This window comes from Excalfactoria chinensis, chromosome 2 (assembly GCF_039878825.1).
Source record: "Excalfactoria chinensis isolate bCotChi1 chromosome 2, bCotChi1.hap2, whole genome shotgun sequence".
NCBI lineage: Eukaryota > Metazoa > Chordata > Aves > Galliformes > Phasianidae > Excalfactoria > Excalfactoria chinensis.
Genome location: NC_092826.1, coordinates 10,522,493 through 10,549,848, shown reverse-complemented (window position 1 = coordinate 10,549,848; position 27,356 = coordinate 10,522,493). Strand labels below are relative to the sequence as shown.

The 27,356-nt window shown below is 41.4% G+C and overlaps 1 protein-coding gene across 3 annotated transcripts in view; it reads left to right on the top strand.

The window, feature by feature from the left end:
* The window catches only part of NSMCE2 (NSE2 (MMS21) homolog, SMC5-SMC6 complex SUMO ligase), a 127,194-nt gene that overhangs the window by 92,867 nt on the left and 6,971 nt on the right, over nucleotides 1-27,356 (top strand). For all 3 annotated transcript variants that reach the window (XM_072328938.1, XM_072328939.1, XM_072328937.1), the window contains exon 5: nucleotides 27,103-27,206. In XM_072328938.1, coding sequence (XP_072185039.1) covers nucleotides 27,103-27,206 — 104 coding nt within the window. The remainder of the gene's footprint in view (nucleotides 1-27,102; nucleotides 27,207-27,356) is intronic.

Sequence of the window (27,356 nt, the reverse complement as noted above, 5' to 3'; positions counted from 1 at the left end):
ACCCATAAGGATCAATTGAGTCCGACAATGCAGCAGCTTAAAGCAAATGCACATAAAAAAAAAAAAAAAATAAGGTGTTTGGAATATCTCCTTAAATAAGAACAAAAGGTATTCTGAAAACCCAGAAGCAAAACAACATTAAAAGTCAAATAAAAAGAAGTCTTATAAAAAGGGTTTTTTTTTAAATGCATTAGGACTTTGGTCATGTCTACTGTGCTAAATAGCCAAATACTCAGACTAAAAACATTATTTATATGTGAAAAGAAGAGTTCTACAAGTAATTCTAGTAAATTTTGTTGATTCAGAAATCAACACATGCACAAGTCCGGATTGAGTTTGGAAAAGCATCCACATTATTGAAAGCAGATCATATTAAAAAAGAATTATTCGAAGACCGTACTGCAGGGAAATTATTCATGACTGTCGTTAACATCAGTACTGGTGAGAAAACTAATTCTTCTGTAGTGTACAGGGAAAAAAAGTACAGCCATTGACAGTGAGTAAAGATGACAGAAATAGATCTTGCTCAGCAAGGTGCGTATGCATGCAGTCATAGATGGGGTGAGTTCGGTAACAGGGTAATGATCACCTCCAATTCAGCGATGATTTCTACATTGCTGACAAGTGTGCAGCTGGACACGGTTACAAAAGTGTTCGATGTCCTTTCAGTCCACAGAACAACAGGCTCAGGTGACATGCTGAGTCACAAGTTTTACAGGAAATCAGCAAGGAAATAAATGAACCTTTAACTGACGTTGTAGGTGTTTGCTGGATTAAGAGCGCTGCTGGAGGATTAAAAAGAGAAAAACAACTTTGTGCTTTTTTAAACTAGGATGTGACTTATAAATTATAAGCAAGAGCAAATAATTCAATGTTTGGATTTCTGCTATGAAACCTGCAAATACTGCATACATCTGTGGTGTAGAAATTGTGCAAGCAAGGTCCATAGTGTATACAAGCAATGTAATGTTGAGAAAAAGAACCAGAACTGTTTATGTTCATATTTCCCTTTGTTGAAATTCAGGCCTCCTACCTGTATTTTGCAGTCTGCCTTCTTACCAAGCACATCTTGTATTGTTTGGACGCTTTTCTAGAGTGATTGCTTTGTTGTTCCTATTGTGGTTTTCTTTTCCAAGTTTTTCCCCACCTACCAATCTGTTCCCATAGCTGTAATATTCAGCTTGATGTATGCATTTATGCTCTTTGTAGGAATAGCTTCATATCAATTAAAAGGGGCATGCCATCAAAATAAGTACTGCATATGCATGTAATGAGAAATAACACCTGCTCAGAACAACATATAGTCTAGGTGCAGAAGGTACAGTGAGAAATTGAGCACTATTCCTCATTTCTGTGTAGGAAAATCCCAAAGATTACATAAAAGCTGTGATAATAGCCAGATCTTCTGAGTGCTGAACTAGTCCTGTACCACAAGACTGAGGCATACTTGGTGTGCTTCTTGAGAGAAATATTGATGGCCTCTACTCATTGCTTGTGGTTTTAATTACTATTATTATTATTACTGTGATGCTTGGAGGTGGAGAGGGTGGTGAGAAGGGCTCTTGTTTGTTTTTGTAAGTAATTGGTATTACACACTCTGAGTCCTATATTAAAATAGTATTTCTAAAACAAGGTAGAAGGTGTTGAATGGAAGGCCCAAGTCTGAATTAACCAAGTGAAAACATCCTGAAAGAGATGAGTGGTGTAGAGCAGAGCACCGAGGATCACAGAAGTAATTTTTCAATTAAAGTCAACTCATCACATTGAAGTGTTTATTAAAATAGAGAAGGAAAGTGTGGTCATGTGCTATTTACTCATTTTTAGCAGAAGTTTCATTAAGCAGACTTTATTTCATAATTACTTGGAAGTGAGGTTTCACATCCTTTCTGAGACTTTTGTAATATGGGCTCTTTTTTATATTATTATTACCCAGCAGTCAGTTTTTGTTTCTAGCAGCACCTTTGTCATTTTAAGGTATGAAAACTATTTGAATTAGGAATTGTGTTTCAAAGCAGAAAGATGATCTTCTATGGAAGTGTAATGGAGGGTATCTGTAAAATCTTACCTAGGTGGAGCTGAGCAAGTTACTGTTCTAGGCAAGTCACTTCTTTTCTGCCTTCATCCAACACTATTGATTGGATTACAGAATGGTTTGGGTTGGAAGGGACCTCAGAGCCCACCCAAGTCTCAACTCCTAGCATGGCTGGTTGCTTACCCACCAGCTCAGGCTGCCCAGGGCTCATCCAGCCTGCCCTTGAGCACCTCCAGGGATGGGGCATCCACAGCTTCTCTGGGCAGCCGTGCCAGTGCCTCACCACTGTGAGTGAAAAGTTTCCCCAACATGTTACCTGAGACCCCTCTCTTTTAGTTTAAAGCCATTCCCCTTTGTCCTCTCTTTATCTGCCCATGTAAAACATCACTCTCCCTTCTACTTGCAAGCTCCCTTCAAATATTGGAAGGCCACAACAAGGTCTCCCTGGAGCTTTCTCTTTTCCAGGCTGAACAAGCTCAGCTCCCTTCTTCACAGGAGAGGTACTCCAGCCCTCTGACCATCTTCATGGCCTCCTCTGGAAATGCTCCAACAGCTCCTTACGTCTTTCCTGAGCTAGGGGCCTGGAGCAGAACTGCAGGTGGGGCCTCACAGGGGCAGAGCAGAGATTCCAGGCTCAGCTGGGCTTGTCAGGTTCAGAGCCAGCAGTAAACCCCATTACTTGGTTGTTTTCTTTCACTGCTGCTATCTGTATTTCTCTGATTGTCAACACAACTCCATTACTGAATATAATTCGGAGTTGGAAACAAGAAAACAAATCCTCAGCAGATTCATTCAGAATGATGAAGGATCTTGAAGAAGTCTGTTGCTCGTAGTATCCATCTTTACATGTTGTTGAATTTCCTCACCTTTTTCTAGTACTTTTTGCTATCTATCTGTCTATGAAGAAAATAATTTATCTGTTACTCTTGTATTAAAAAGAACAGTGGTCATTATCACAGGTACTGCTGTGTTTGGACTGGTGGCTTGCTGATGACTTTACAAGTCTCTGTACCATAAATGCACAGTGGCTAGTTTTTATTTTATTATCACTGCATATATACCTTGCTTTTAATCAGTAGATCTTGAAGTGTGCTACCAACAAAACCATCTCAGGTTCAGACGCTGAAAGAGAAGCTTGTTTGTTGTAGCTCAGCCCAGCAGTCCATGCAGCTTCAGGAGTACGGCTGAGTGTCATGGACTGCCTATAAGGAAATGGATCTTTCCATAATCCTGGTTTTGATTACTGTAGTGAATGAGACATTGAACCACACTCTTGAGTCATGATGACAGAATCATAAACAGTGATCTGTTACTGAACTCTTGACAATCATGCACTGCAAGTTATACAGGTATCCCCCCCCCCTCCCTTTTTTTTTTTAATGGATAAAAATTATGTATAAAATATGTATTTATAAAACTATTTTGTTCGGCATACAAGAACTTAGCTTCAGGAAAGAGTGATATTTGTTTCCACATATAAGAAAGGTAGACTTGTAACTCCTGGTGTCCTGCAATGTGATTCTTCACGAGATGGAAGGAAAGCATTCCAAAATTTGTAAAACAAAACCTAGACATTAATTTTGTTTCTAGTCCCATGGACAAGAACTAATCCTGACAAATTTACGTTCTGCAAGTAAAATGGTAACGTCAGAGTGTTTCCTTTTCATCATTTGAAGTGGTCTAATGTTACAGTGCTTTAGGTTTTTGTACATTTTATTGCAGAAAAGAGAGACAAAAATACAATACAGAAAGAAAATGCAAATGTTTTTTCCTGGCGGGGGGTGGGGAGGGAAGTGTAGAAGAAAGCTAAAAGGAGCTGAATGAACTAAAGAAAGTAAGGCTAAAAGTTAAATTATTGGCTTAATAAAAGCGTGTAAGCTTGCACGGAAGCTTTTAATATGAAAAACTCCAAACAAAACCTGAGAGGGTGGTTGTGAAACAGCTCGTGATGAAGTTATGTCCAAGGCATTTAGAACATCAAAACCATTAAATAGATCTTAAGCTATCCTCTTAAGAAATGATAGCCTTGTCAAAGTTAGATAGCTCTTCGCATTCATCTATTCAGAATGATTGTGAAATACTTGGACAGTAACGGGAACAGAGGACTGGAGAACTCTTATGTAGAGAATACAGTGCAACTGTTATTAAGATTTATTTGATGTTATACATCACTGAGTTTTAGATGAGTAATCATTAAAGTCACAGGAAGAAGGGAGAACTTAACGATCTTTGTAGTTCTGTTTGCAGCAACAGAATAGATTCCTCTTGGTGCCTTAGAGTTCTGTGACATGTAGAAATATTCTAAGAGAAAAAATAAGATCCAGCTAATGAATATTCTTGGCATGATACTTTCCAGAGTCTTCTTTGAATTCCGAGATTTATGAAAATGTAATAAGAAATGTAAAGATAGTGTGACGAATCATAGTTTGGGGAGAAATGTATGGAAAGGTCTTCATGTTGGCTCCTTGGAGAGGATGTCTTTCTAAGTGAACATACGGAAGCACCGAAGACTGTTTGGAAGACGATTTATATGAATACTTTTGTAATGGCATGTTTTTGAAATGAAGGACAAGGCACAAGTGGTGTCAAGGAGTTTTTTAGCAAGATGTTTTGGAAGAATATTGCGCAGTTCCTGCCCTTAAGGTGGAAGTATTTAATCACACTTGCTGTTACGAAATATTCTGCTATTCAAGTCAAAACTATAGATATGAATGAATATGAATGGAATTATATTTGGATGTGGCTAATAAAGGATTTTCTTTTTAGTTTGATAAGATCTTGAATAAAGATGATTATTTGCTTAATACGTGAGGTCAAAAGAGTAAATTCTAAATACCTGCAGAAACCAGAAATATATTTACGAAGCTCAACATTTTAAAATTTCCCTGCTTTTTAATTTCACCTTCAGTAAAACTCTCAGCGATACATGTTACATTAAAAATGTTATTATTTAAGAATATTTGCTATTAAAGAGTAAGCAGCAAGTAGAACCAGATTTGTCACTGTTTTCATCAGACTTCGTTTTCTGTTTTTCTGATGAGAAAGAAAGTGTTGGACTCTGTAACGTTATTGCTTTGTGTTTTATGTTTGCAAGGCTTCTCTTTTACAATACCATTTGCTTTTCCTCCCATGCTAAAAACATCAGTCCATTCGAGGTGGCTGTGGTGCACTTACTGCCTCCTGCCATCAGTTACACGAGCAGAATGCAACCTGCTGAAGTCCTGTCTTTGTGGTTACGTGGTCATCAGAAACAAAAATAAAAACACATCCTTATGTCATAACGTTATAACTTGTAATTGGTGGATCTTGTGCAATCCTTTCAGAGGGGATTTCCCTTTCTTTCCTGTAAACTGAAATCTTTCATGTAAGCACTGTGTAGACATACTCTTTTGTAAAACTGATCTTATCAGAATTATTCAGAGGTTCCCAGTTCTCTATAGGCGTTAAGAAGTATTTGCCATGCTGGTATTTTAATCGGGAAAAGGAGATACTGTGAAAAAGAGGTTTAGGTTTTTTATGTCTTATTTTTTAATTATTATTATTATTTCTTTTAGTGGGACAAAAGCTATTGTGTTTCCACAAAGGCAGTAAACTGAGTAGCATCTGTGGAGTTAGTTAGACAACTCCCTCCTAGGGATGTAAGGAATCCCTTGTTAGCTTATTATGCACTATTGCAACAGTTTATAAACTGGCTGTAAGTATTTTGTAAGTTTTATTGATGTTGGAAAATGATTCATTGAAATGTCACAGGAACAGCCTTATAAAACTGCAGAAATAAGTCTCTTTGTTATGCCTTACTCCTCCCTCCTTGTCCACCTACCAACCTTCTGCCAGCCCACTACCCCACTACATAGGTATTGTCATATCACAGAGCACCAAAAACCACAGCAGACTTGCAAGATGAAAATTTTAGCACTTACTTCTTGTTAGGCAGTGCTAGAGCTGTCACTGGTTTTGTCATTTTGGGGATCTTCGTTTTATGTATTGTTTTTGATCTCAAATCAGATATAGGTTTGAGCAGTTTTGTTCCACTGTAAGCAGTAAAACACAGTGAGGCAGCTAGTTGGTCTGCACCTCTTGAGAAGACACCCCCAGACCTGCTGTGATGAATAGCACGAACTGTCAAAGGAATTCCTTTCAGCGTGTTACTACTGGCTATCGAATTCAAGTAGAACCAAACAGAAAGATGAAAAGCTAGAATTGTATTGAGCCCGTATGGTTGTGAGCTGCTTTGGAACATGTAAGTATGCGGTGTCCCCTACAACACAGGGGAAGAAATAGCAGCAAAAGTGACAGCTTATGGTTCTCTTTTTTGGCCAGCCACAACTGAGAGTCTTTCCCAATGCTGAGGTTCTGGAATTTCAAGTTTAATTTCAGACAGAAGGAAGAAAGGAATTTGTAGAAACTTTCCTTTTACAGCCTTGGATGTTTTTCTTTGCTCCTCTTTCCAGACTTTCCTGTCGTTCTTCATCTCTGCCTCTCTGCCTGTCACTCCCACCCCTTCTCCTTCAACCTGACTGTTGCCATATTTTTTTTATCTTCCCATCCTAATTCTTGCCCAACTCATCCTCCTTGTGCATTCCTACCACTTATCCGATCTGTTACCCAAAGCTTCCTCCCTTCTCCTTCAGAGGAGAACTTTCAGACTCTTAGTACCTCATATAAAGTACCTCTTTTAGTGCCTCGTGTAAAGTTTAGTACCTCTTCTTTGTCCTTTGAGTTGCCCTTTTCCAACTTGACTTCATTGTCAAGGTGCAAAAACCAGAACTGCTCGCAGTACATTATATGTGGGTACATTGTGTTTTATACGGAGACAGAAAGGCACCAGTGCCACAATCTGCCATTCCATTGGTGACTAGCTGCTTGTTGGCCTGTTTCATTGATGCTGTTTTGTGATTGCTGGTGGCAAGTCCAAGGTCTCTCTTCTGATTGGAACTGAGTTCTGAGGTCATTAGTATGCAGTTGTGATTGGATCTGTTTTTTGCCTGGATTAATCATATTACACTTAACTGCATTTTAGCTTTCCTGTCCCTTCTTTGACCACTTCTCTGAAGTTGTGATACACTTCCTCATCACCAAGGCAGCATGTGGCCATTGGAAAGCTGAGGGAACTGTCCTGATTCAGCCTGCAGAAGAAAAGGCATCAAGGAGACCTCATGGTAGCCTTCCAGTACTTAAAGAGAGAAAGGGGAGCAACTGTTTATATAGTCTGATAGTGATATGGTGAGGGGGGATGATTTAAAACTAAAAGAGAGTAGACTTAGAGTAAGATGTAAGGAAGAAATTCTTCATGCAGAGGATGGTGAGATGCTGGCACAGGCTGCCCAGACAAGCCGTGGATGCCCCACATCAGTAAAATATGAGGAAAATTATTTTTTTCCAAGGCTTTTAACATGCCTCGTTTTGTGTAGGGATGTCAAGTGTCAAATCCACGATGTTAATGTGTCCCTTCCATTGCCAAGTATCTGATACTGGGGATTCTTGAATTCATCAGTTGCAACACAGTTCTGCTAATCTTTGAAATTCTCGCTGTGTGGCTTGGCCTAATTTCATCTCAGAAGAAAGTTGTGCCACGTTTGCTGGTTTTGTTATCAAAACGAGCAAAGCCAAAGTCAGGCATCTGGGCCAGGCAATTCCTGTTTGAACCCCTAAAATTTAACAGCATTATAGCATCTGAAATTTGCAATCATTCTGCCCACAATTTCTGTTTAAGTCTGTACTGTGGGAGAGGCTGCCTTCTGCTGGGAATTGATGCCAAGGGGGAAAGGTGCAACATTTTGAAAACCAAATTTGGGAACCAAATAGAGATAGAGTGAGGTTTGGTTAATTTAGATAAAGCATCATTCTCAAAAATGGTGCTGGTCTAAGGGAAGCCCAGGGATCCCTGCAGAGCCACCCATTGCTTGAATTCAGAGTTTTAGAAGGGCAGACCCTTAGGTTTTGTGTTTGAATTTTGGAAAAGTGGCCTCCACAGATCTATCAATGCAAATGAATACACTTCTAATGCTGCATTTAAAACCCCCTCCTCTTGTACGAGGTAAGATGCTCAGCCAAGCTTCCCTCTCCCTCTCCACCGCTTCGCCCACCCCAGCAAGTCATTCTCCAAGCTGATTTATGACAGTATGTAGCCAAGGGAGCTCACTGGGGAGCTGCACGGAGTCTGAGCCTTGTTTAAATCAAGTCTTAACTCCTGTTTGGCCTCTGCTGGCAGCTCTCCATGAACGGCAAAGCAAGATCACTCTGTGGCCTCGCTGAGCTTCGCCAGAAACAACTGGCAGGATGCAGAGAGCAGATCCTCGGAGAGAAAACCATTAAGAGCAAACAATGCTGAGTCGTGTTGTGAACCAAAATATTTGAAAGCTAGGAAGAGCTTCAAACGTTTTGAACCGTGCTTTAAGAAATATGGCAAGAACACTTAACTTCTTTGCAGTTTTCCCTTGAACTTTAGGAATGATCTCAAGCCCTCTGAGATCAGTAGTTTCTTTTAATCCTGTCCTGCATTGCAAAAATACTTTGTTAACTGTAACTGTTTCCTTTCAAGATTCTGTTTCATTATCAGTAACACTAGAATTTGTAACCTATTACAGAAGATCTGGTTGTTAAACCTTATTGTGTACCTCTCTCTGTAGTTGGGAGCAGCCTGCCTTTCTGCTCAAAAGCCAAACTCTGTATTAATGCCCCAAACCTTTTTCCAGCTCTACCACAAGGTTTATGATTCCTGCTTTACTTTGGGGAAATAAAGTCTCAGAGAGACTGATTGTTGAGTAAGACAAAAACATTCTGCAGTACGATTAGGAATGGAAGCCATAGTAGCCTGAGTCGCAGAGTCCTCTATTTAACCAAAAGCTCTTCTTGAAAACATGAAGTGTGGCTATAATGACTGGGTGAAATCAAAACTGTGTACGTTATGTGAATGTGTTTATGCACATTTCCACTACGTTTACAGCTGTCATATCTTGCCTTTTTCTTCTTTTTTCTTTTTTATTTTCTTTGCTTGTTTTGAAAATTGAACCATGGAAATTAATCTGATTTTTGTACTTGCCAGTTGCTGCAGTCTGCTTCTTAAAGTCAAGACGAGTTTGGGTGGGTGTGAGGAGTAAAGTGTATGATACAGTTTAGTATATTAGTTTAGTATATTTCTAGCCCCAAAATATTAAGAAGCCAGATTTATTAGGTCAGCAGCTTCTGTCTTCTGGGGGAAAGATGCTTTAAAGGGTTCTTAAAATTGTTATTGGGAAAACACAAAAGCTAGTCTATTTTGTTCTATCCAATTGCTTTACTGAAAAGATTTCTTGATGTCCAAAGCTAGTTATGTGTGCTTAATTTGAAGTTTGTAGTTACATGCAGAATGTGAAGGTCTAATCTGTGTTTCTCAGAAGAAATCAAGTCATAATCAGTAGAGGAGCAGAGCTGACTGCATTAACCTTGAATGTATTTGCCTTAGAGGATTTTGAACAGATTGACTAAACCTTAATGGCACATAAGACTTCATCACATTCTCAGAGAATACTGCTATTTTATATCCTTTATGTTTATTTCTTGCCTAAAAAGAAGCACAAAGGATTTGTTTTGTACGTGAAAAAATGCGGACTTCTAGAAAGTGAAAGAGATATTTTGGTAGCAGACTCATAGAATACAATTTTGCAGTCACTGTGTTCCTTCTGTATGAATAACCGTATTTGTATGTGGATAAAGAGTTTGTTTTGTTAGAAAGATTTGCCTGAAGACGGAGAAAATAATGTATGGAGTGTTACACCAGAGCATACTGATAACTGATGTCCTAATCCGATGGCCAGTTTAACATTTGGTTTCATTCGCTGCATGAGGTAACAAGCAGTGCTGCTTCTTGGAAGCGATGGTGGTTCACTGTTATGGCAAGTACTGGCACAAATTGAGCCAGTGGTTAGATGTGTGGAGGTGTCCTGAAACAGTGAGGCCCAAGTCAAAGGAATTATGCGCAATGACCACCTTGAGAATTAGGACATTTCTATTTGCAAAGTAAATGCGAAGCTGATTTCGAGGTGTTGGTCTTTCTTCTATAGGTTTCCTATTTGTACATGTATGTTTTCTTTTCTTACAGGGTTCCTATTAATACGCTTTTCTTTATCTTTTTCCTTTGTTATTCCTTGTTTTGTAGGTAACTGTCCAAATTGGAATGGTAGATTCTGGGCTGAGCTCTTCTTGTGCTTGTCTCATTTGTTGGGGTATATGAAATAAGGTGGAAGAGAGACGGGTTGAGGTTCAGAAGCAAATGAAAAGAGGGAAGCTAGAAATGGGAAGAGATATAGGAACTGCGGATAGCAGTTGAGGTCATGTGAATGGTTGAGATCACTCATTGAAAAAGGTGTAGTGACAAAGATACAAATTGTCTGTGACACAGAAATGTTGTACTAGTGGTGTTTTGTACAAATAGTCTCTGGTTTAAAAAAAAAAAGGCTCTATCAAATGAAGCAGCAAAAGGAGAAAATGATTAAAGCTTTGGAATAAATAGCTAAGTCTTATTGAGTATGTAGAACACAGGAAAGGGAATTACAGAAGGGAAATAATTGAATTAATGTATCAACATGGTAAAAATTCTTTTCTTCGTTGCAGTGAGAACACAAGGTCTGCACTTTGTACGAGATCACTGTAAAACACACACATTTATGATAAAAGAGAGATGTTCCATGGACTCCATGAAATCCATTAAGGATTTAGGGCTTGAGAGGGTCACACTGAAACCAGAGGTTTGGGAGGCATTTGTAGATTTTGAAATACATTCCTTAGAAACACCAGAGGACCACATCATGTTGTAGAATGCCTTATGCTGAGTTAGACACCTACCCGTTCTGTGCAACAAAGACACTTTTAAGGACAGGATTTACAGCACGTAACAAGCTCAAGCACTGGGGTTATTGAAACACCTCTGTCACCTGGAGCACTAAACGGAGATGCAACAGCATGTCTGCTTCAGATGGGGTACCTTGTTTGGGGTGCAGTTGTTCCTGGGAGACCTTCGTTTGTTAGCTTAGGTGTGGGTCCCTGCCTTCCTCTTCAAAAAGAACAGGGTGACAGGAGGAGACCAAGCAAAAGGCGATGCTGGGCATGCAAGCTGAGTGTTGCCACTGGCACTCTTCTCAGGATATCGAGGACAGCTCTTTCCATGAGACAGCGTGTGTGCACACTAGGAATAACCCAAGGGGCTAAGGGAGAAGCTCAAAACATCTCCCTCCCAGTTAAATGTCCCACTCTTGGAGCTGAAGATCATGCGCTGGACTTTTGGCTGTCATATTCAACTCCAGCTGCACTGTGGTGCAGTGTCAGTCAAAGACGTCCGTGTCCCCTTTCATTTCCCTTAATAGGGCTGCAAGCTACCAAAGATTGATTTATTTTTCTTTGTTATTGAAAGAAACGGCAGCACTATTGCTTTCTTCTCTTCCTGACACATTTTGAAATAAACAATATTTTCTCCTGTTGTTTTGAAGGAAAGAGCTTTGAACTCCGGAGGAGCCTCTGAAGTTCCAGTCTTTGGTGACAGGAGGCTTTTCCAGTATAAGGCTCCAAACTCCTGAATATGAGGGATTTGAAATGCTGGCAACAGCACGTGCTGTGCGACAACCTCAGCAGGTCGAAGTGGGTGGGAATTGCTTTGTTAGGAAGTTTCAGCACCTGAATCCTTCACTGGCATTGCCTCTCCCAGCCCACATACATGTACGTGCTGAGGGAGAGACCCATGCTGCAGTTTGTGCCCCCAGAAGTGACTCTCACTCAGCAATTTAGCAAAGCCTTATAAATGGTACCGCGTGGCAAACCGGTGTGCTGTACATCTGATTGCAACAAATAGTAATTATAGGCATGCTTGAAGCAAGACTTTCATAAAACTGAATGAAAAGTGTGATTCATCTCGCAGAAGACCCACCCACCCATTTAGCCATTGACATGCCTGTTGTCTTCTTTTACTTCTTTTTTTAAAGTTTCAAAGGGAAATAAGACGTCTGAAATGTAAGACATGCCTGAACATATTCCTCTTCAGTATTTAAATCAATTTGTAGAATAATATTTTGATTATAAGGTTTCCTAATTTCTGAGATGTTAATAACTTTCTACCTTTCCGCCCATCTATTTGTGTAATAATCACAATCGTTGCTCAACTTATTAAACCTGGTGTTGGCCTCTGATAAGGAAGTTTTCATCATTTCGAGTCATATTCGAGCATAAGTTGCTAATATTTTTAAGTACTCGATCTCAAACAATTTGACAGATGACATTAGAGCTGTGCACTAACTCTAGATGGTTCATTTTCTTTTGGAAAGAAACATGTGATGTTGTACCGCTTTCGAAGACTTCAGTTAGAGATTCATTTTTACATTATAACTCTCAACCCACTCTAAGTGTTCAAGTGTTCAGTAACTAAATCTCTGTGATGCTGCACGTTAGAGAAGATGCTTGTGGCTGCCTGTGCCAGTCAAGTTTGCAGGATGAAAGCAGGAGTGCAGTGGGGTGGTGCTTTTGCTGCTGGTTTGTACCAGTTTCAGTGTGTCAGCTGCCCAATTTCTGTACCTTTTTCAGGGTTTTAGATCAGTGTGGGCACGCTTACCTGCAGGATTCAAATTGTATCCTCCAAATAAAGTTCCCTTGCATCTTCACCAGCATTTTTGGTGTTATTTCATATTTGTAACTGTCTTATTTGATTTTCCATACTTGGATGTTCTTTGTGTAAAGGTCACTTAAATTCTAAACTTTGTGTGCCTGACAGACCAGACAAACTTCTTCTCAGGACATGAGCCATGACAGCAGCAGCTTTGGGATAACAAGATGTCTGTTGAGCAGTCTACAAGATTGCCCTTGTGGACCTTAATTTATCATCAGGATAAAAATGTGCAGTAAAATTCCCTATTTAATAAAAAGGAGAAAAAGAGTTGTAAGGTGCGTAGAAATTCAGGCTTAGAAAACTGAAGAGACAGTAAAATAGTAGATATTGTATGGCCAGTTGCTGTCATGCAGACAGCAGAGTGTGTAATTCTGCGGCAGTATGATTTGCTGTATATGGCCTGCACAGATATCCCAAATGCAGCCTGAGTTTACCAATTCCAGGTGATAGAAATCTGCAATTAGTCAAAGGTGTTTTCTTGTCTCCAGAATGAACTCAGCTGTTGTGGAGACCTGATTAGTGTGCGCTGGAGACCTGTAATGAGGGAAAACTTAATTATTCAGATTCATCAGCATGCAAAGGTGTTGGATGATGCCACATAAGTCTGCTCGATCAGCATTCCAGAATGTGTGCAACCCGGGTGTTTAATAGTGGTCGTGGTTTGCTTTAGGCATACACTTGAAGGTTAAAGCTGAGATTTTCAGCAGTGTTTTCCATGTAGTGCAGAGATCCCCTCCTCTAGGTAGCTTATTGTTAGTGCCGCTCTGAGGAGCTTCACTTTATATACTGAACAAATTATTAGCTGTGTGTGTAGTGCCATAAAATCACTGCCTCTTTGCTTTATAAAGACACGTTCTCTGCCCCAGAATGCTTGCAGTCGAAGAGAAATGAGGCAAGACAATGAGAAAGCCATAAAGGAAAAGGAGGGTGTGGAGTGAAGCATGAGGCAGATAAGATAGAAAAAAAGAACCTGACAGATAGGACTCCTGCAGCAGGAGGTTGTGAGTGTGCTTTACCCTTGGGGACCTTCAGCGAGCTGCCACACCCGCTGATACACTGCTTGACTTTATGGATAAAAATCACCCACTTCCCTTCTGCTCGGGCAGTCCTGGCTACCTCACTTGGCATCCTCGCTTCCCACAAAGTGTCCCTTTGCTCCGTGTGTCTGCATGTGCCGCCCCTCCCAGGGAAGGGAACCGTGTAAAATACGCTGGCTTTCCCTCAGCACCCACCTGTAACGACTTCTGTTGTGGAAACACCAGTAATCCCTGACCCAGTGCTAAACTAAAGCTAATAACGTATTGTTACTGATTAAAAGAAACTACTGAAACGCTCCGTAAGTACAAGCTGTGTGCACAGCTAATCTGTAGAAACAAACATGCTGCATGTACCCCATCTCTATCGCTCCGCCATCTGTTAGCTTCACACATCCATTATGTTTTGTCTTTAGTGAAGTGTTTCTTGGCTTTTCTAGACAAAGCTGTTTTTAAACTTAAGCAGTTTGGCAGCTGGGCACGTAACGTTGTGGCAATAAAACCTGTGAAGAAGAAGAGTGGATGGTGCATTTGACAGAGAAGTGAGATAGTATTCTCAACCCAAAAGAAGCATACCCCAAATTGGCCACGGATTTGAAAATAGCACTAAAGAGGTACAGGAAGACTGAAAGTTGGAAAGAAAAAAGCAAACTATTTTTTCTACTTTCGGCAGAAGTCTGAGGAATAAGGAATCCAGCAGCTCCTCTGTTATGAAAACTCCAGCCATCAGCACTAGCCAGAATTTCCATTTCTGTCCACCATTCTGCTTGAAGAGCACTGGGCAGAATTCTCATTGTGTCTTATCAGGAAGATTCCCAGTGTACAACAAAGGGAATTCAGAAGTCTTCTGTGATCGTAGATAGCTTTGCGGTGTCAGGGAGCTGAGGAAATGACCCTCTCCTCCTTTTAAAGAGCTCTTCCAACATCAACCTGTGCAGTCTTTTACAGGAAGGCAGGCTACCATCTTTGATGATAAAAAATATGAATAGAAATACTAACCTACTGTTCTGCCTTTGAAAGAAATAGTGCCAGGTTTTAGCAAAGCGTGTTATTCTGACAGAAGCTGCTGCAGATGCCTGCTTTAGCTTTTCTTGACGCAGAGGGTGCTGACACAGCTGCCCAAAGAGCTGTGGGAGCCCCATCGCTGGAGGCACTCAAGGCCATGATGGATGGGCCCTGGGCAGCCTGAGCTGGTGGGTGGCAGCCCTGCCCATGGTAGGAGGTTGGAACTAGATGGTCTTTAAGATTCTTTCCAACCAAAGCCATTCTATGACTGAATGATTTGTTTTCTGCCATTCTTCTAATTTCCTGTATTCTAATGGTCTTGAGATGTCTGAGTGGTTCTCTGGAGAAAGACTTGTCAGGGAAGATGGTTAGGGGCTGCAAACCTATGGATGCTGCTGAATCCAGGGAAACTATGGAGAATTGGATGTTCCAGAAGGAACTTGTGGACTGCTGAAAGCAGCGCATCTTAGGTGTTCCACAGGACAAGCAAGAGAGGTACTGAAGCAACCACATATACATGCAAAGTAAATAGTTTGCTCTGCCACTGCATTAGCAAGGAAACCACTTCAAACAACTCCCTACCTAGGGAAAATGTAGTAATAATAAGCAATAGCGTAAGTCTCCACTCCTTGCCCCAGAGGTTGTCTACTAATCCTTAGGAGCCTTTGCACTCTGCAGGCTTCCTTTTTCTACCCTCGTTTGTCACTGGAAAAGAATTTGTATGGGTCAGAGGCATAGTACTTGTCGAAGGAAAACATTATTAAAGAAAAAATGAACAGTGCTCCAATGAATCCCTTTACGAGAAGTAAACAACAGTTTATCTTCTTGAAGGGAAACAGAAACTTGTAAAAAGGCTTTTGAAAGCCCTAGTGCTTGTGAGGTGCTGGAGGTCTATCGCACTGCTACTTCTGAGAGGAAGCTGCACGCACTCACGAGGGCTTTCATTTATTTCAGTTTAAAGCACTCTCTGTCTCGAGATCTCCCTGTAGCTAATTAAAACAGAATGCAGAACGACATTAGTTATGCACCAGAGTGGGAGTCAGAAGATGTAAGCTCAGTTCCCAGCCCTGCTACCGACTTCCTGGGTGACCTTGGGTAAGCCTCTTGATGTAGATTTTCAAAAGACCTCTGGGCCAAATTTTCATATTGTGTTTGATTTTCAAAGGAGCTCAATATCTGGTGATTTCCATGATGTTGATTACGGCCAGAATTTCGAGCAAACTCAGCAACAAATATGCTGAGCTCATTTGAAAACTGAGCCCTTCATCTTTTTTCTGCCTCAGTTTCCCATCTCTGACAGTGCCAGTAAGATATTTGCCTTGTCTGTCCTGATTGTTTGGGCTGTAGCTCCGCAGTGCAAGAAACTGTCTTTTCATGAATGTGTATGGTGTCTTGTACAATCTTGTTTGATCTCTGTTATGGCTTTTAGGCATTACTGTAATGATTGTTACACCAGTGATCTGCTTCAGAAAAAAAAGAAACTGCAATCAGAAGAAAGCATAATTATTCTCTTGTTTCTCAGTGAAGAGATGTACTAATTTCTTTAGTTTGCTTGACAGAACGTTGTCTGCAGAGCTGTATTTAACATTAGCATGTGTATGTTAGCTGATTTCTCTTGTCCGTGAAGGACAGATAACCTATCGGAGAAGCAGGTTAGATGAGTTTGGCATGATTTGATCTGCAAAGAAACATATTGACAGCCTGTGACTACTTTGTTATTCTTTTATTGCTTCTAATTGAATCGTTTAATAGTTTACTGAAGAATATTTTCAGGTGGAATTCCTTGTGCCTTCCTGCCCCCTGCCAAACACTGTCACCCCCTCATCATTACTGCTGCACCAACTCTGCACTTTTCCCACACCACACATGCGTGCTCTTGCAACATCTCTGAGCAATATAACATTCTCTGTTGGCAAAGGTATAGAGTGCTTCTTCACTTCATAAATACTGTTTGCTTCCCGGGACCCACTACAACCCATTCCTGAAATTCCAGATCAGCATTGTCAGTGATAATCGAGCTCCTGGTTTCAAGCTGTGTGCTGTGCAAGCCAGAGGCCAAATGTAGTAACCCAGGAATGCATGATTGCAACGACTGTCACTTCCCAAGGAACTCTGCTCGCTGCTGAATGACTGCCCTGTCCGCATACCTGTGGGTGTCACTAACACAGTGACTCTTTCCTGCTGTGTTTGTCATATAAGGGAGGACAGCACCTCAAGCAGCTGAAAGTTTTGAAGTGATCATTTCCTATGCTGACAAAATGGGCATGCGACTCACTGCTGTTTTCCGGACTGCCCCGTACCCTCTTGCTAGTTATTTGTTGATCCAAATAGGTACCTTCTGGAGTGCCCTTCTGGCACTTGTGTGTTTTCCTTTACATGAAACAGGATGCTGGAGCGTGATCAGCCTTCAGTGAGAAGCCTGGCAGGACACCCCTAAAAAGACCATGGCTGGGGCAGTTCTTCAGTTGGGGTTGTGTGTGTTTGGTCATGGGAGAGCTTCCTTGTGTTTTTCATTTCTGACTAACATCTTCTGTTGCATTTTTGTAAGGACGTTGTCCTATTATGGTCTGTACTAAAAATCCTTGTCATCTTCTTAATCTAATGAAAGCTTTCCTAAATTGTGTTACATGTTATACTGTTGGCATGCAAGGCATATCAAGGCAGTACTTGGTCCTGAAGAGCAGCCAGCAGAGCTGGTATCTGCAGTTAAAAGCTCAGAATTGGGGAAATAGTAATTCTGTCCTTAAAGGCTTTCCAGTCCTTCCAGTCACTGAGCCCCATTTCCACACATTTTCACTGGCTGTAGCCAAGCTTGTAGGAAAGGAGGAATCTGAATTACTTGTACAAACAAGAGTCTCTAACACTGATCTAACCTAAATTCTGGGTTGCAGAGCTGTGCTTAATTTCTGAGGTAAAAGAATACTGTGCCTTATCTTGACAGCTTAGAAATGGTCACCCCTTAGATTGACTCTGTTTTATTCTTTTTCATTTTCTTTCCTTAGGTAGAGCGTTCATTTTGAGACACAAAACCTTGATCTTTCTTGGCACACACGTAGAGTTTGTGTGTGCTCCTGCCAGAGCTGATGTGCTAACCAAAGAGTAGCAAGGAAAGTTAATAGTTCATTAGGAGGGCAACTACGATGTTACTCCATCCTGGTAATAAATATAAGATTGAAAAGGTGAGCGTAATGTAAACTACTTTGCTAGAAAGATGAGAACTGCACAGAATACCATGTGATTTAGTTATGTGTTCATCTTTTCATTGTTGCTATGGAGTGCAAGTGACACCCATAACTGCTGTCCCATCAGTTCAACACCTGCTTCCCCTGCTCTGTCTGCTCTGCTTAGCTGTTCTTGCTGCTGCTGCTGTACATCTGTGCTCGAGTCCTTTCTTTCTTCCATTTCATGACCCTATTAAACCTGATCAGGGAGGAAAGTGTTGACACGGAGAGACCTTGAAGCTTTAAAAGACTTGGCCTCTTCCTTGTTCTTAGCTGAGCCCATCACGGTGTTTCCAGCACACCTGCCATAAAGCACGGCCATTTCCAGATTCTCTATTTCCTGTACCATACAAAAATGTCAAGGTGGAGTCTGAAATGCGTGTGTTGCTATATAAATGGCTCCTATAGCATGGTAATGCTTGTCTGATCATGTAGCATTAACGAAGGTGAACTCTTCCCAGCTGCCCTCCTGGCAAATGAGAATCTGCAGAAAGAAATTTGAAATAGCTATTGATCAGATTTAAAGTTAACTACTAATCGCCATCAGAAAGCACTAGGCTGCTGCAGTTATAAGCCATAAATATTAATAGCTCTGCACTTTCGCATTGGATTTCTTCTGCCGACTGCCATTCAAGAAGCCTAATCTTACATCACAGGACGGGTTGTGAAAAGTAGCTGTTCAGCTGTTCCTAACTGATGATAGTGTTATGTTTAGCGCCTGTGACATTGTTTTGAAGGATTCTATATAAATTGGGATTAGCAGCATTTTATATTTTCTTCTAGGAAACAGCTTACTGAGTATTATTGCAAAGACCCGCTCAGTGTGCACAGCATGGTTTATGCAGGATGTCTTAGTGCAACACATACAATGTCTGCCTTAACCTCAATTAAAACCTTGCCATGTTATGGTTGAGCAATGGCAGATCTGCAAGTTCCTCTTAAAAACAAAAAGTAGGCTCTGTTTCTTAACTTGTTTCAATATGATGTCAATTAATGATTTTATTTTCCCCCTTTTCTCACGTATTTCAGCAGTGTCTTATTTAAAAAAAAATAGAACACACAGAAAAACCAGCAGAAATCGAGCAGGCAGATGAACCTTCTTGCCTATCCCAGAGGTCATTTCAGCAGGGGCATTCCAGGCAGCACAAGGCTGCAGAATAGCAGCAGTGCTTGCTCATGGTGATACGTAAAATAGGGAAGAAAATCATGTCTTTATAATATAACCCCAGTAAGTTATGTGAGATATATGCAGTGCTTCACTGCGCATTGAATCGTAATCTCTTAAAGTTATATGTTTGCAAATGAATTAAATACATTTTTGAAGTGATTAAGAGATTTAGAAAGCACTCTGAAGGGCTGAGATGCACCACTAATAACAGAATTGCAAACGTTGCTCTAAGCATTCATTAATACTCATTCTGAAATAACATATCTTGCCTAACAGTTTCTTTTGAATATCTTGACATCGGGCTTTAGGGGATAGGAAAACGATTATTCACTTTTTCTTGCTTGTGCACTCACATCTTGTTTCATGAGCCATACACTGTCCTATGAAACAGGCAGCTCTGGCTCTCCGTCTTCCATAAGGTGAAGGGGGCCATGCGGTGGGTTGCCTGTCCTGCAGTCTCCCAGTTGCCTGCCAGTGAGGGACTGCTTCTGCCCCTGCCGTGTAGGTTCGGTGCCATCATATCTCATCCCAAAACCATCAGGAGGAGGACTCGAGGAGACAGACTGAAGTGATAATCAGAAAGGTAATTTTATAGGGGAGTTTCTGTTCGTCATTTGATCATTTGGGTTCCTCACTTTGTTTCTGCCACTCTGGCATGATCCAATGTTTCTGTCACAGGAACGTCTTCTGGCAGTAGCATGTTCTGTCTGAAATTCTCTCACCTGTGAAGCTTTTCAGATGTGAATGACTGCAAGAATGCACAAATGATTCAGTAACAGGAGCAAAATGATTTCCAATCATATAGGTCACAAGATGGCCCCCCTCTGCTACGTGCCCTTGTGAAGAAAAGGCATGGAGCTGTTGGAGTGGGCCCAGAGGAGGCCGTGAAGATGATCTGAGGGCTGGAGCACCTCTCATATAAAGGAGGGAGCTGGGCTAGTTCAGCCTGGAGAAGAGAAGGCTCCAGGGAGACCTCGTTGGATTACTTGAAGGGAGCTTATAAGTAGGAGGAGGATCAACTTATGTGGGCAAACAGTGATAGGATAAGGGGAAACAGTCTTAAACTAAAAGTTGAGAGGTTTAAGTTCAATATTAGGAGGAATTTTTTTCACTCACAGGAAGGTGAGGCATTGGCACAGCTACCCAGAGAAGCTGTGGATGCCCCATCCCTGGAGGTACTCAAGGCCAGGCTGGATTGACCCCTGATCCTGATCCAGCTGGGGGCAGCCAGCCCACAACAGGGGGGACTGGGTGAGGGACTGGGTGGGCTTTGAGGTCCCTTTCAACCCAAGGCATTCTGTGAATCACATGAATAGTGATGGATGAAGGTGCAATGGGCGGATGCAGGATTGCCTCAAGATCAGTTTCTGCTAATTCGTAGGGAATATCTGTCATGCAGTTTTCTGTGAGAATTTGAATTAAATTGAATTAAATTGACAGAACAGACTGTCTAAGGCCTGCTAAGGATTTGTACATAAATGGATGTAGCTCTAAGCTGCTGTTAATAGCTGACAGGTTTCCTCTCGGCACTCCGTCCAGCCTTAACAGCACCTTTCTTGAGTCCACTGTGGAAGTGGATTAGGGTAAACAGCCAAAAGGCACTCCTTGTGCAGGATAGGAGCATCCACACAGGGAATTACTGCCAAGAAGCTAATGCATTCTAAATTCACACCCTAGCTTATTTTGCAACAGCTTCCCTGTGTAGGCAAGCCCTACATGTTCATTTCATTTGATGGTTAGCATTGCATCAGTGACATTCCAGATTCTGACCACAATGTTAGTAATGGAAAGTGGTTCATCTTCTAATGAAATGGCCTTTTTTTTTTTTTTTTTTCCTGGTTGCAGCTTTTGCAGCTTTTTCTTTCATGTGTCTGGGGTGAATTTCTTCATTTCTTGAATGAGTGTGATATTCTCCTTCGAATCTTTGGTGTCAAATGATACTCTCTAAGCACGGAAATTACCTTTTTTACAGTATGCTGGCTGAAGCAGTGATTGTCAAGCCTTTTTTGTTCCAAAGTGTAGGTGAAAACACAACCTAATAAATATGTCCTTTTCACTTATTTGTAATTTACTAGTTTGTGTCCGTGTATTTTTTCCTATAAGATATCCCAGTGTTTCTCCTGCTGCGCTCTTATTGTGGCATCTCTAATACTTGTGCTCTGTAGTCATATGCCTGGCATACTTTCATATAGACTTAGAGTTTCCTGGTCATTTGAGTAATCTGTTTATCAGTTGGGTTTATTTTCAGCAAGCCTTTGGTGTTTAACTTGCTTATTAAGTTTGCACGTCACTGTGGGTGATGATAGTTAAGATGGAAGAATATGGCCTTCTTAGATTTTCCAGAAATAGTGGCTCCTCTGAGCTTACTGATGAGCCCTATGACATCTTTTTAGGTAAGCTTCGTCTCCCCCAGGAGCTCCTTCAGATCTAGTCCAGACTGTAGGGATGAGGAAACTGCTGTTTGAAATGTCAGCCACGGACTTTGAAGTGTGGATTTCTCATGTTAGTATGCAATAACAAAGTAAGCAAGAAAGCTTCCTCTCTCTGTTTGCCTACCAAACTGTTCCAGTTGCACAATATACAAAGATGCACTTTCTGTTCACATTTCTAGGGATGTAGCTCCCACTGCGTGCAGACTGAATTTCCCACAGTCTAATGGCAAAGTTGATGTCTTGCTTCTCTCTCTGAGTTATACATGAGATGAAGGTTTCACAAGACAACCCTCTGCTGTTGTTTTTTCCTGGGTGGGTTTTGTAGTCACATTTTCTTCATTAATGGGTTATGCGGTAATTTTTATCTAACTTAAAGTGTTGTTACATCTCCTTCAGTTAATTTCTGTAACCGAGTGTCCCAAAATACTTCCATCAAATCAAGTCTGTCCTCATTATAAGGTTGTTCTGGAAAACTGACATCAACCAGCTCTACCCTGCAGTGAAAGGATGAAATGGGAACAGTATTTCCATAAGGAATAGTGTGTTTTAAAAGGAGTGTAGCTTAGGGGGACTAAATATTGTAAAATATTCATGTGCTGTGAATTCGATGGCGTTTTAAAGGAGTTTTTGGAGGATAGGTGCTTTGCACAGGATATTGTCCTTTCCTTCCCCACTCTTATTATGTAGAGGAACCAACAATTTGGTACTTCATTCATCTAATTTCTCCTCACGCCCCAGGAAAGTTGGAATGGTTTATATTCAGAGGATTGTCTCTTTATTTCAGATTTACCAAGTCTGTGTCCATATAATCCTAGCACAAGTATGTTAAAACAGGGCATACATAAAGGAACTGTGAGTAAACTTACAGCAAATTGCTTGGCCTGGGCAGGAGCAAGTAAATTTGCAGTTGCAAGCTGGAGCAATATGTTAGAGGCCACCTTCCTTAGATCAACGCATGTATTGCAACACCAGCAAGTAATCAAACTGTAATGTACTTTAATGCAAAGCCTAGTTTGGCTTGGTTGGCAAACTAAACTATCGCTTGCCTCTAGCTAAAGCAGACAGCCTTTGAACTTTTTGACTGCAGCTGTAGCTTGCACACCTTATTTTCCCTTTTAAAAATCAAATTAAACTGTAACCTGCAGCCTCTGTGGTAAGTTTCAAGGAAAATTAAATTGTTGCTAACCTTTCTAGCAAAGATAACTGTCTCTAATCAAGCTGAAAAGTCCAGTCCCAAATTCCCCGCTCCAAGTTCAGACAAATTCATTGGAGGAAAACTCCAGGGGCTATTGAGTGCAAAGTTATTACCTCTGACTCAGGAAGTCCTTGGGCACAAATAGCTAGAGGCTGGGAAATTTTATCAGGAATGTATTACTCTGTGCTTCCCCTCTTCTTTCATTCTTCCTGCAGCATTTATTGTGGATCTGTCCTGGACTCTGAACACTGGGCAGCTGCTCTGGTTCTGGCTCTGAAGGCAGCTCAGGCTCTCAGCACTGGCAGGCGCTGTCCCACTCTCCATCATGGCCCCAAGTAGTCTCAGCAGTGTGGTCTTTTCCCTCCTGTTGACTTGTCCCTGCCTCCTTTAACATTGCACTAGCAGCGGCCCAGGTCCAATCAGCGTCTCTTTTCACCCTTGGGTTCCATGTCCTTCACCTCTCTCCCTCTCAGTATTTTCTTTTTCCTGCTGGCAGGAACACTTGGCACTTGATTTATCCTCACAACATTCATGTTTTTCTTGGAGCTCTCAGAGATAGGACTTTTCCCAGCCTGGATGAGCTGCTGTTATTTCTACAGAGTCAGCACTACAATAGACCCTCTTGGGAGCCAGGACCGTGTCTGGCTACTGGCTCAGCCTCACAAAGCCTCAGTACTGCGTGCTTAACATTGCTCTTTGATTCCCAGGATTAGCTTCTGACTGATGGCAGGTGAGAAGGCAGAACACTGCAGCACAAAAGGAAAGAAATCAATTAAGTTCACATTGCAACATGGGCTTTCTCGTGGCCAGGTTATGGCAATCTTCCTCACCTTAAAGAACAAGGAATTGGGTAGAAGACGTTGTTGGCCCTGGAAGCACTGAGCAGGCAGCGGTGTGTCTATCAGAGAAGCAGAAATGACAGCAGGGAGGTGTTTTCCTCTCTTTGGTTTTAGTATGTATACCACCCATGCTAAATATAATGCTCAATACAGCAGCTAATATCTCTGCCCTGTAGCTTTCTCATTCTTAAAAGCTGTCTTAAACATTCTCAGTCTCTCAGCAGACTCAGTAAGAAGTGAACTAAGGCGTATTAGTCACGTTTTTATCAAGAGATGAAAGCGATAGAGATATAAAGTACTACCTGCTTTTAATTAAAGTGGAATAAGTCAAAAACAGTTGGCAGTTGCAAAATTCATTATGATGTGTTACCAAAAATAGATGTCTTCATGAGAATGCAGTTTTGTTACAACAGTGGGCACTAATTAGCAGTAAACATAATTGCTGAGATAGCCAGATAGAAGACGTTACTAACACTCGTAATAGATGTCAGTTGGCTGGAACAGAAGTCTAGAAACTCTTAAGCCTTAAAATGCAATATGTTAGAGAACCGAAACAGATCTATGTAATTCTTTTGCTTAAGGCAACATTTGAATTTCAGGAACAATAACTTAGTGTTTTCTGCACCTGGTTTTCATTTGCAAGGAAAATCTGCTTTTAGAAAAATATAACCTGACTTAGCTGAAATATGTCTGACCTGGTGTTCCTATTTCTTCTTTCCACAGAGGAGTCATACTCTGAAACTTTTACAATTTCATTTGGTAAAATTCCCTTTGGCCTTCAGAAAAAAAACATCTTCCAGCATCAGTTTACAGGCATAGATCTGTAGTTTATAGCATCCTACTATCCGGTTTGGGATGAATGTGTTTGCTTTATTTCTTTTTGTGTAATCTCTGCAGATTTTACTGTAACTGAAAGGTTATTTTCCTCTCTCCTTCTGTAATCTCGAACACCAAGCAATAACAACTAATCTGTGGGTGTTTTATCTGATTTAGGCTAATTTGCAATTGACAGGTTTGAGGTATCGCTTACATAATCCCCGTCTTACATATTTATTATTAAAAATATTAGCGGCTTATGGAAAGGAAATACTTCAGTAATTCCTCTGTGCTGTGATAACCTCTTGAAAGCAGGACCTTGCTCTGGCAGGCTGTTCACAGTCGTTGCAAATAAAGTCCAAACAAGAAGTGTTCAGGACCAGCTCGCAGCAAGAATTCATGACGGTTGATATATCCCACCTACCAGAAATGGGTCTTGGCTTACCCCATCTCAGCCATTAACAACGAGGCTTCTAAATCACCTTCAAAGCCAGTAAGAGCGAGGAGTAAACTCAGACTGTGATTTATCCCATATAATTGTAAGGCTTGAGACATTCAGGGGTGGAATCAAGCTTGGTATCTAAATATTATTGATTAAAAAAAATCAGTCATCCTTTGTAATCAATCACCTGCCCTGGATCTTGCTAGCACTGCTGCATTCTGGCTTCGTTGGCTGGCACTGCACTGGTATCCTGTGCCAAGTTCCTGAGTTGAAACAAAGTACAACGTACTGAAGTGAAGTGCATGCTTCCAGATGTTTCTAGCAGGAAAGCTGAAGGTGCAGGATGTCAAAATTTGCAGATGCATTAATTTAAGGAAATTCTGAAGCTCCTGTTCTTTGTTAGTGTTAGTCATAGGAAAATAATCGGTGTGGTATTTACAGAAACCAGCCCCTGCAGAAGCTGACACCTACTGATAATCTGGCATATTCTTTAGCCTCGCTGAGATTTCATAAAATCATAGGATCACAGAATGGTTGGGTTGGAAGGGACCTCAAAGCCCACACAGTCCCAACCCGCTGCCATGGGCTGGTTGCCCCACACCAGCTCAGACTGCCCAGGGCTCATCCAACATGGCCTTGAGTGCCTCCAGGGATGGGATAACCACAGCTCCTTTGGGCAGCTGTGCCAGTGCCTCACTGCCCTCTGAGTAAAGAATTTCTTCCTAACATCTAATCTCAATCTCCCCTCTTTCCTGAATGGTTGACAAACTCCTGTCGTGGAATGCAGAGTGGGGCAAGCTCTGTTAAGGAGGGAGGAAGGAGAAATGTGCAGGCTGTGGGGAATGCTAGTTGAAGTGTTGATGTCGAAGTATCCAGAGCAAAGCTGGGCCTGCTTGCCTGGCAGCCTGCTCTGTTTAGACTGGGTGTGAGAGACTGCATTTGCTTCCAGGGTGATGTCTTCTGTTATCATGCGGAAGGTGATGGTACTACACAGGCATGCAGGGCTGACCATAAGTTAGGAAACACCAGTCCTTAACAGATGTGGAGGACTGAATACCAGGGATGCAAAGATCAGCTGATAGTGTGTGTGTGGTAGCATCTGCAGCAAAGGGAACCAGAGCTGAAGCTTTGTAGAAGGCAAATCGTAACTAAGACCCTCCCTGTGCCGTTGTGTTTCTCAGTGCCCCACTGGCAGGCAAAGCCAACACAGGGCCCCGAGTGATTTCATCCCCTGCAAACCCTGTGTTCCTGCATTGCTCCTGCATTTTTTATAAGAGTAATGTAGCATTGGGTTGCCCAGAGAGGTGATGGACATCCCATCCATGGAGACACCCAACGTCAGGCTAGCCAGGGCTCTGAGCAACCTGCTCTAGCTGTGGGTGTCCCTGTTCATTTTAGGGGAGTTGGACTAGATGGCCTTTAAGGGTCCCTTCCAATTCAAATGATTCTGTAATTGCAAACCAGCTGATGCAGCTCAAAAGAAAAACGTTCTGTTCAGCCTGGGCCACCTTGGGAGGATGCTCCAGGGCACTGCTGCAAAATACTGCAGGCTCACCCCAAAAGACTGGCAAACTATGGCAGGTGTTCAGTTTGCTTTTATTAGCAGGTTAAAGACAACCAATTATATTGGACTAAAATCCTAAATTCATAATAACTGAACGAAGTTGGGGAAAGATAAAACAGTGTGGACATTTACTAAGGCTACATTTAGCAGTAAGGAATCCTCTTCAGGTGCTCCGTGTCTCACTCCTGGCTCTGGCTGATGAGTTTCTGCATGACACTTGGCTATTGTGCCCTGGGTATGTGGTCACAGCTCTCTGACAGAGGGGAACCTGCAGCTCCTCTGGCTCTGGGGGATTTCCCTACCTGTCTGCCTTTCGCTCCCCGGCACTGATCCACCAGGAACTTCAGGAACTCTTCTGCTGCCTATCATCTCAAATAACACACTCTTGGTTTTTGTTTTTCATTAATTATACTCTCGTTAAAATACAGTGGCATCACTTCACAAGTTACGTTTTATGATAAATAGTATGAATTGCATGTAATTGCCCAGTTAGGATATTCAAGCACAAACTGATCGTAAGCACTGGGCTGCCAGGTCTACAAAAGTCTCAAAAGAGACTGTAGTATTTTTTCAGTATCTTGTCCAGGGAGTGGATGCAGAAACAAGTTGTGGCATCTTAGATATCACTGTGAGATAACTCTGGGCAAATGCTAGATCTTATTTGCTTATATTAAGTATTGGCTATCTAAATACTAAATAGAAATTGTCTTGTTTCCCATTATAGTTCGTCTTCAATCAGATAGTAATGATAATGACGACATCGAACAAATCGATGAAGATATAGCTGTGACTCAGAGTCAGATGAACTTCATTTGTCCCATTACACAGGTATGCTATCACACTGTAAGAGATTGGGAAAGAGCTATTTCATGTCCTTCACTGGATTGTTTATTGCAAACCCATAGCACTTGTTAAAAATCAGGCAAGCATTATCAAGAGAGGAACAACATTGCTTAGGGAAGAAAACAACCGCATAAG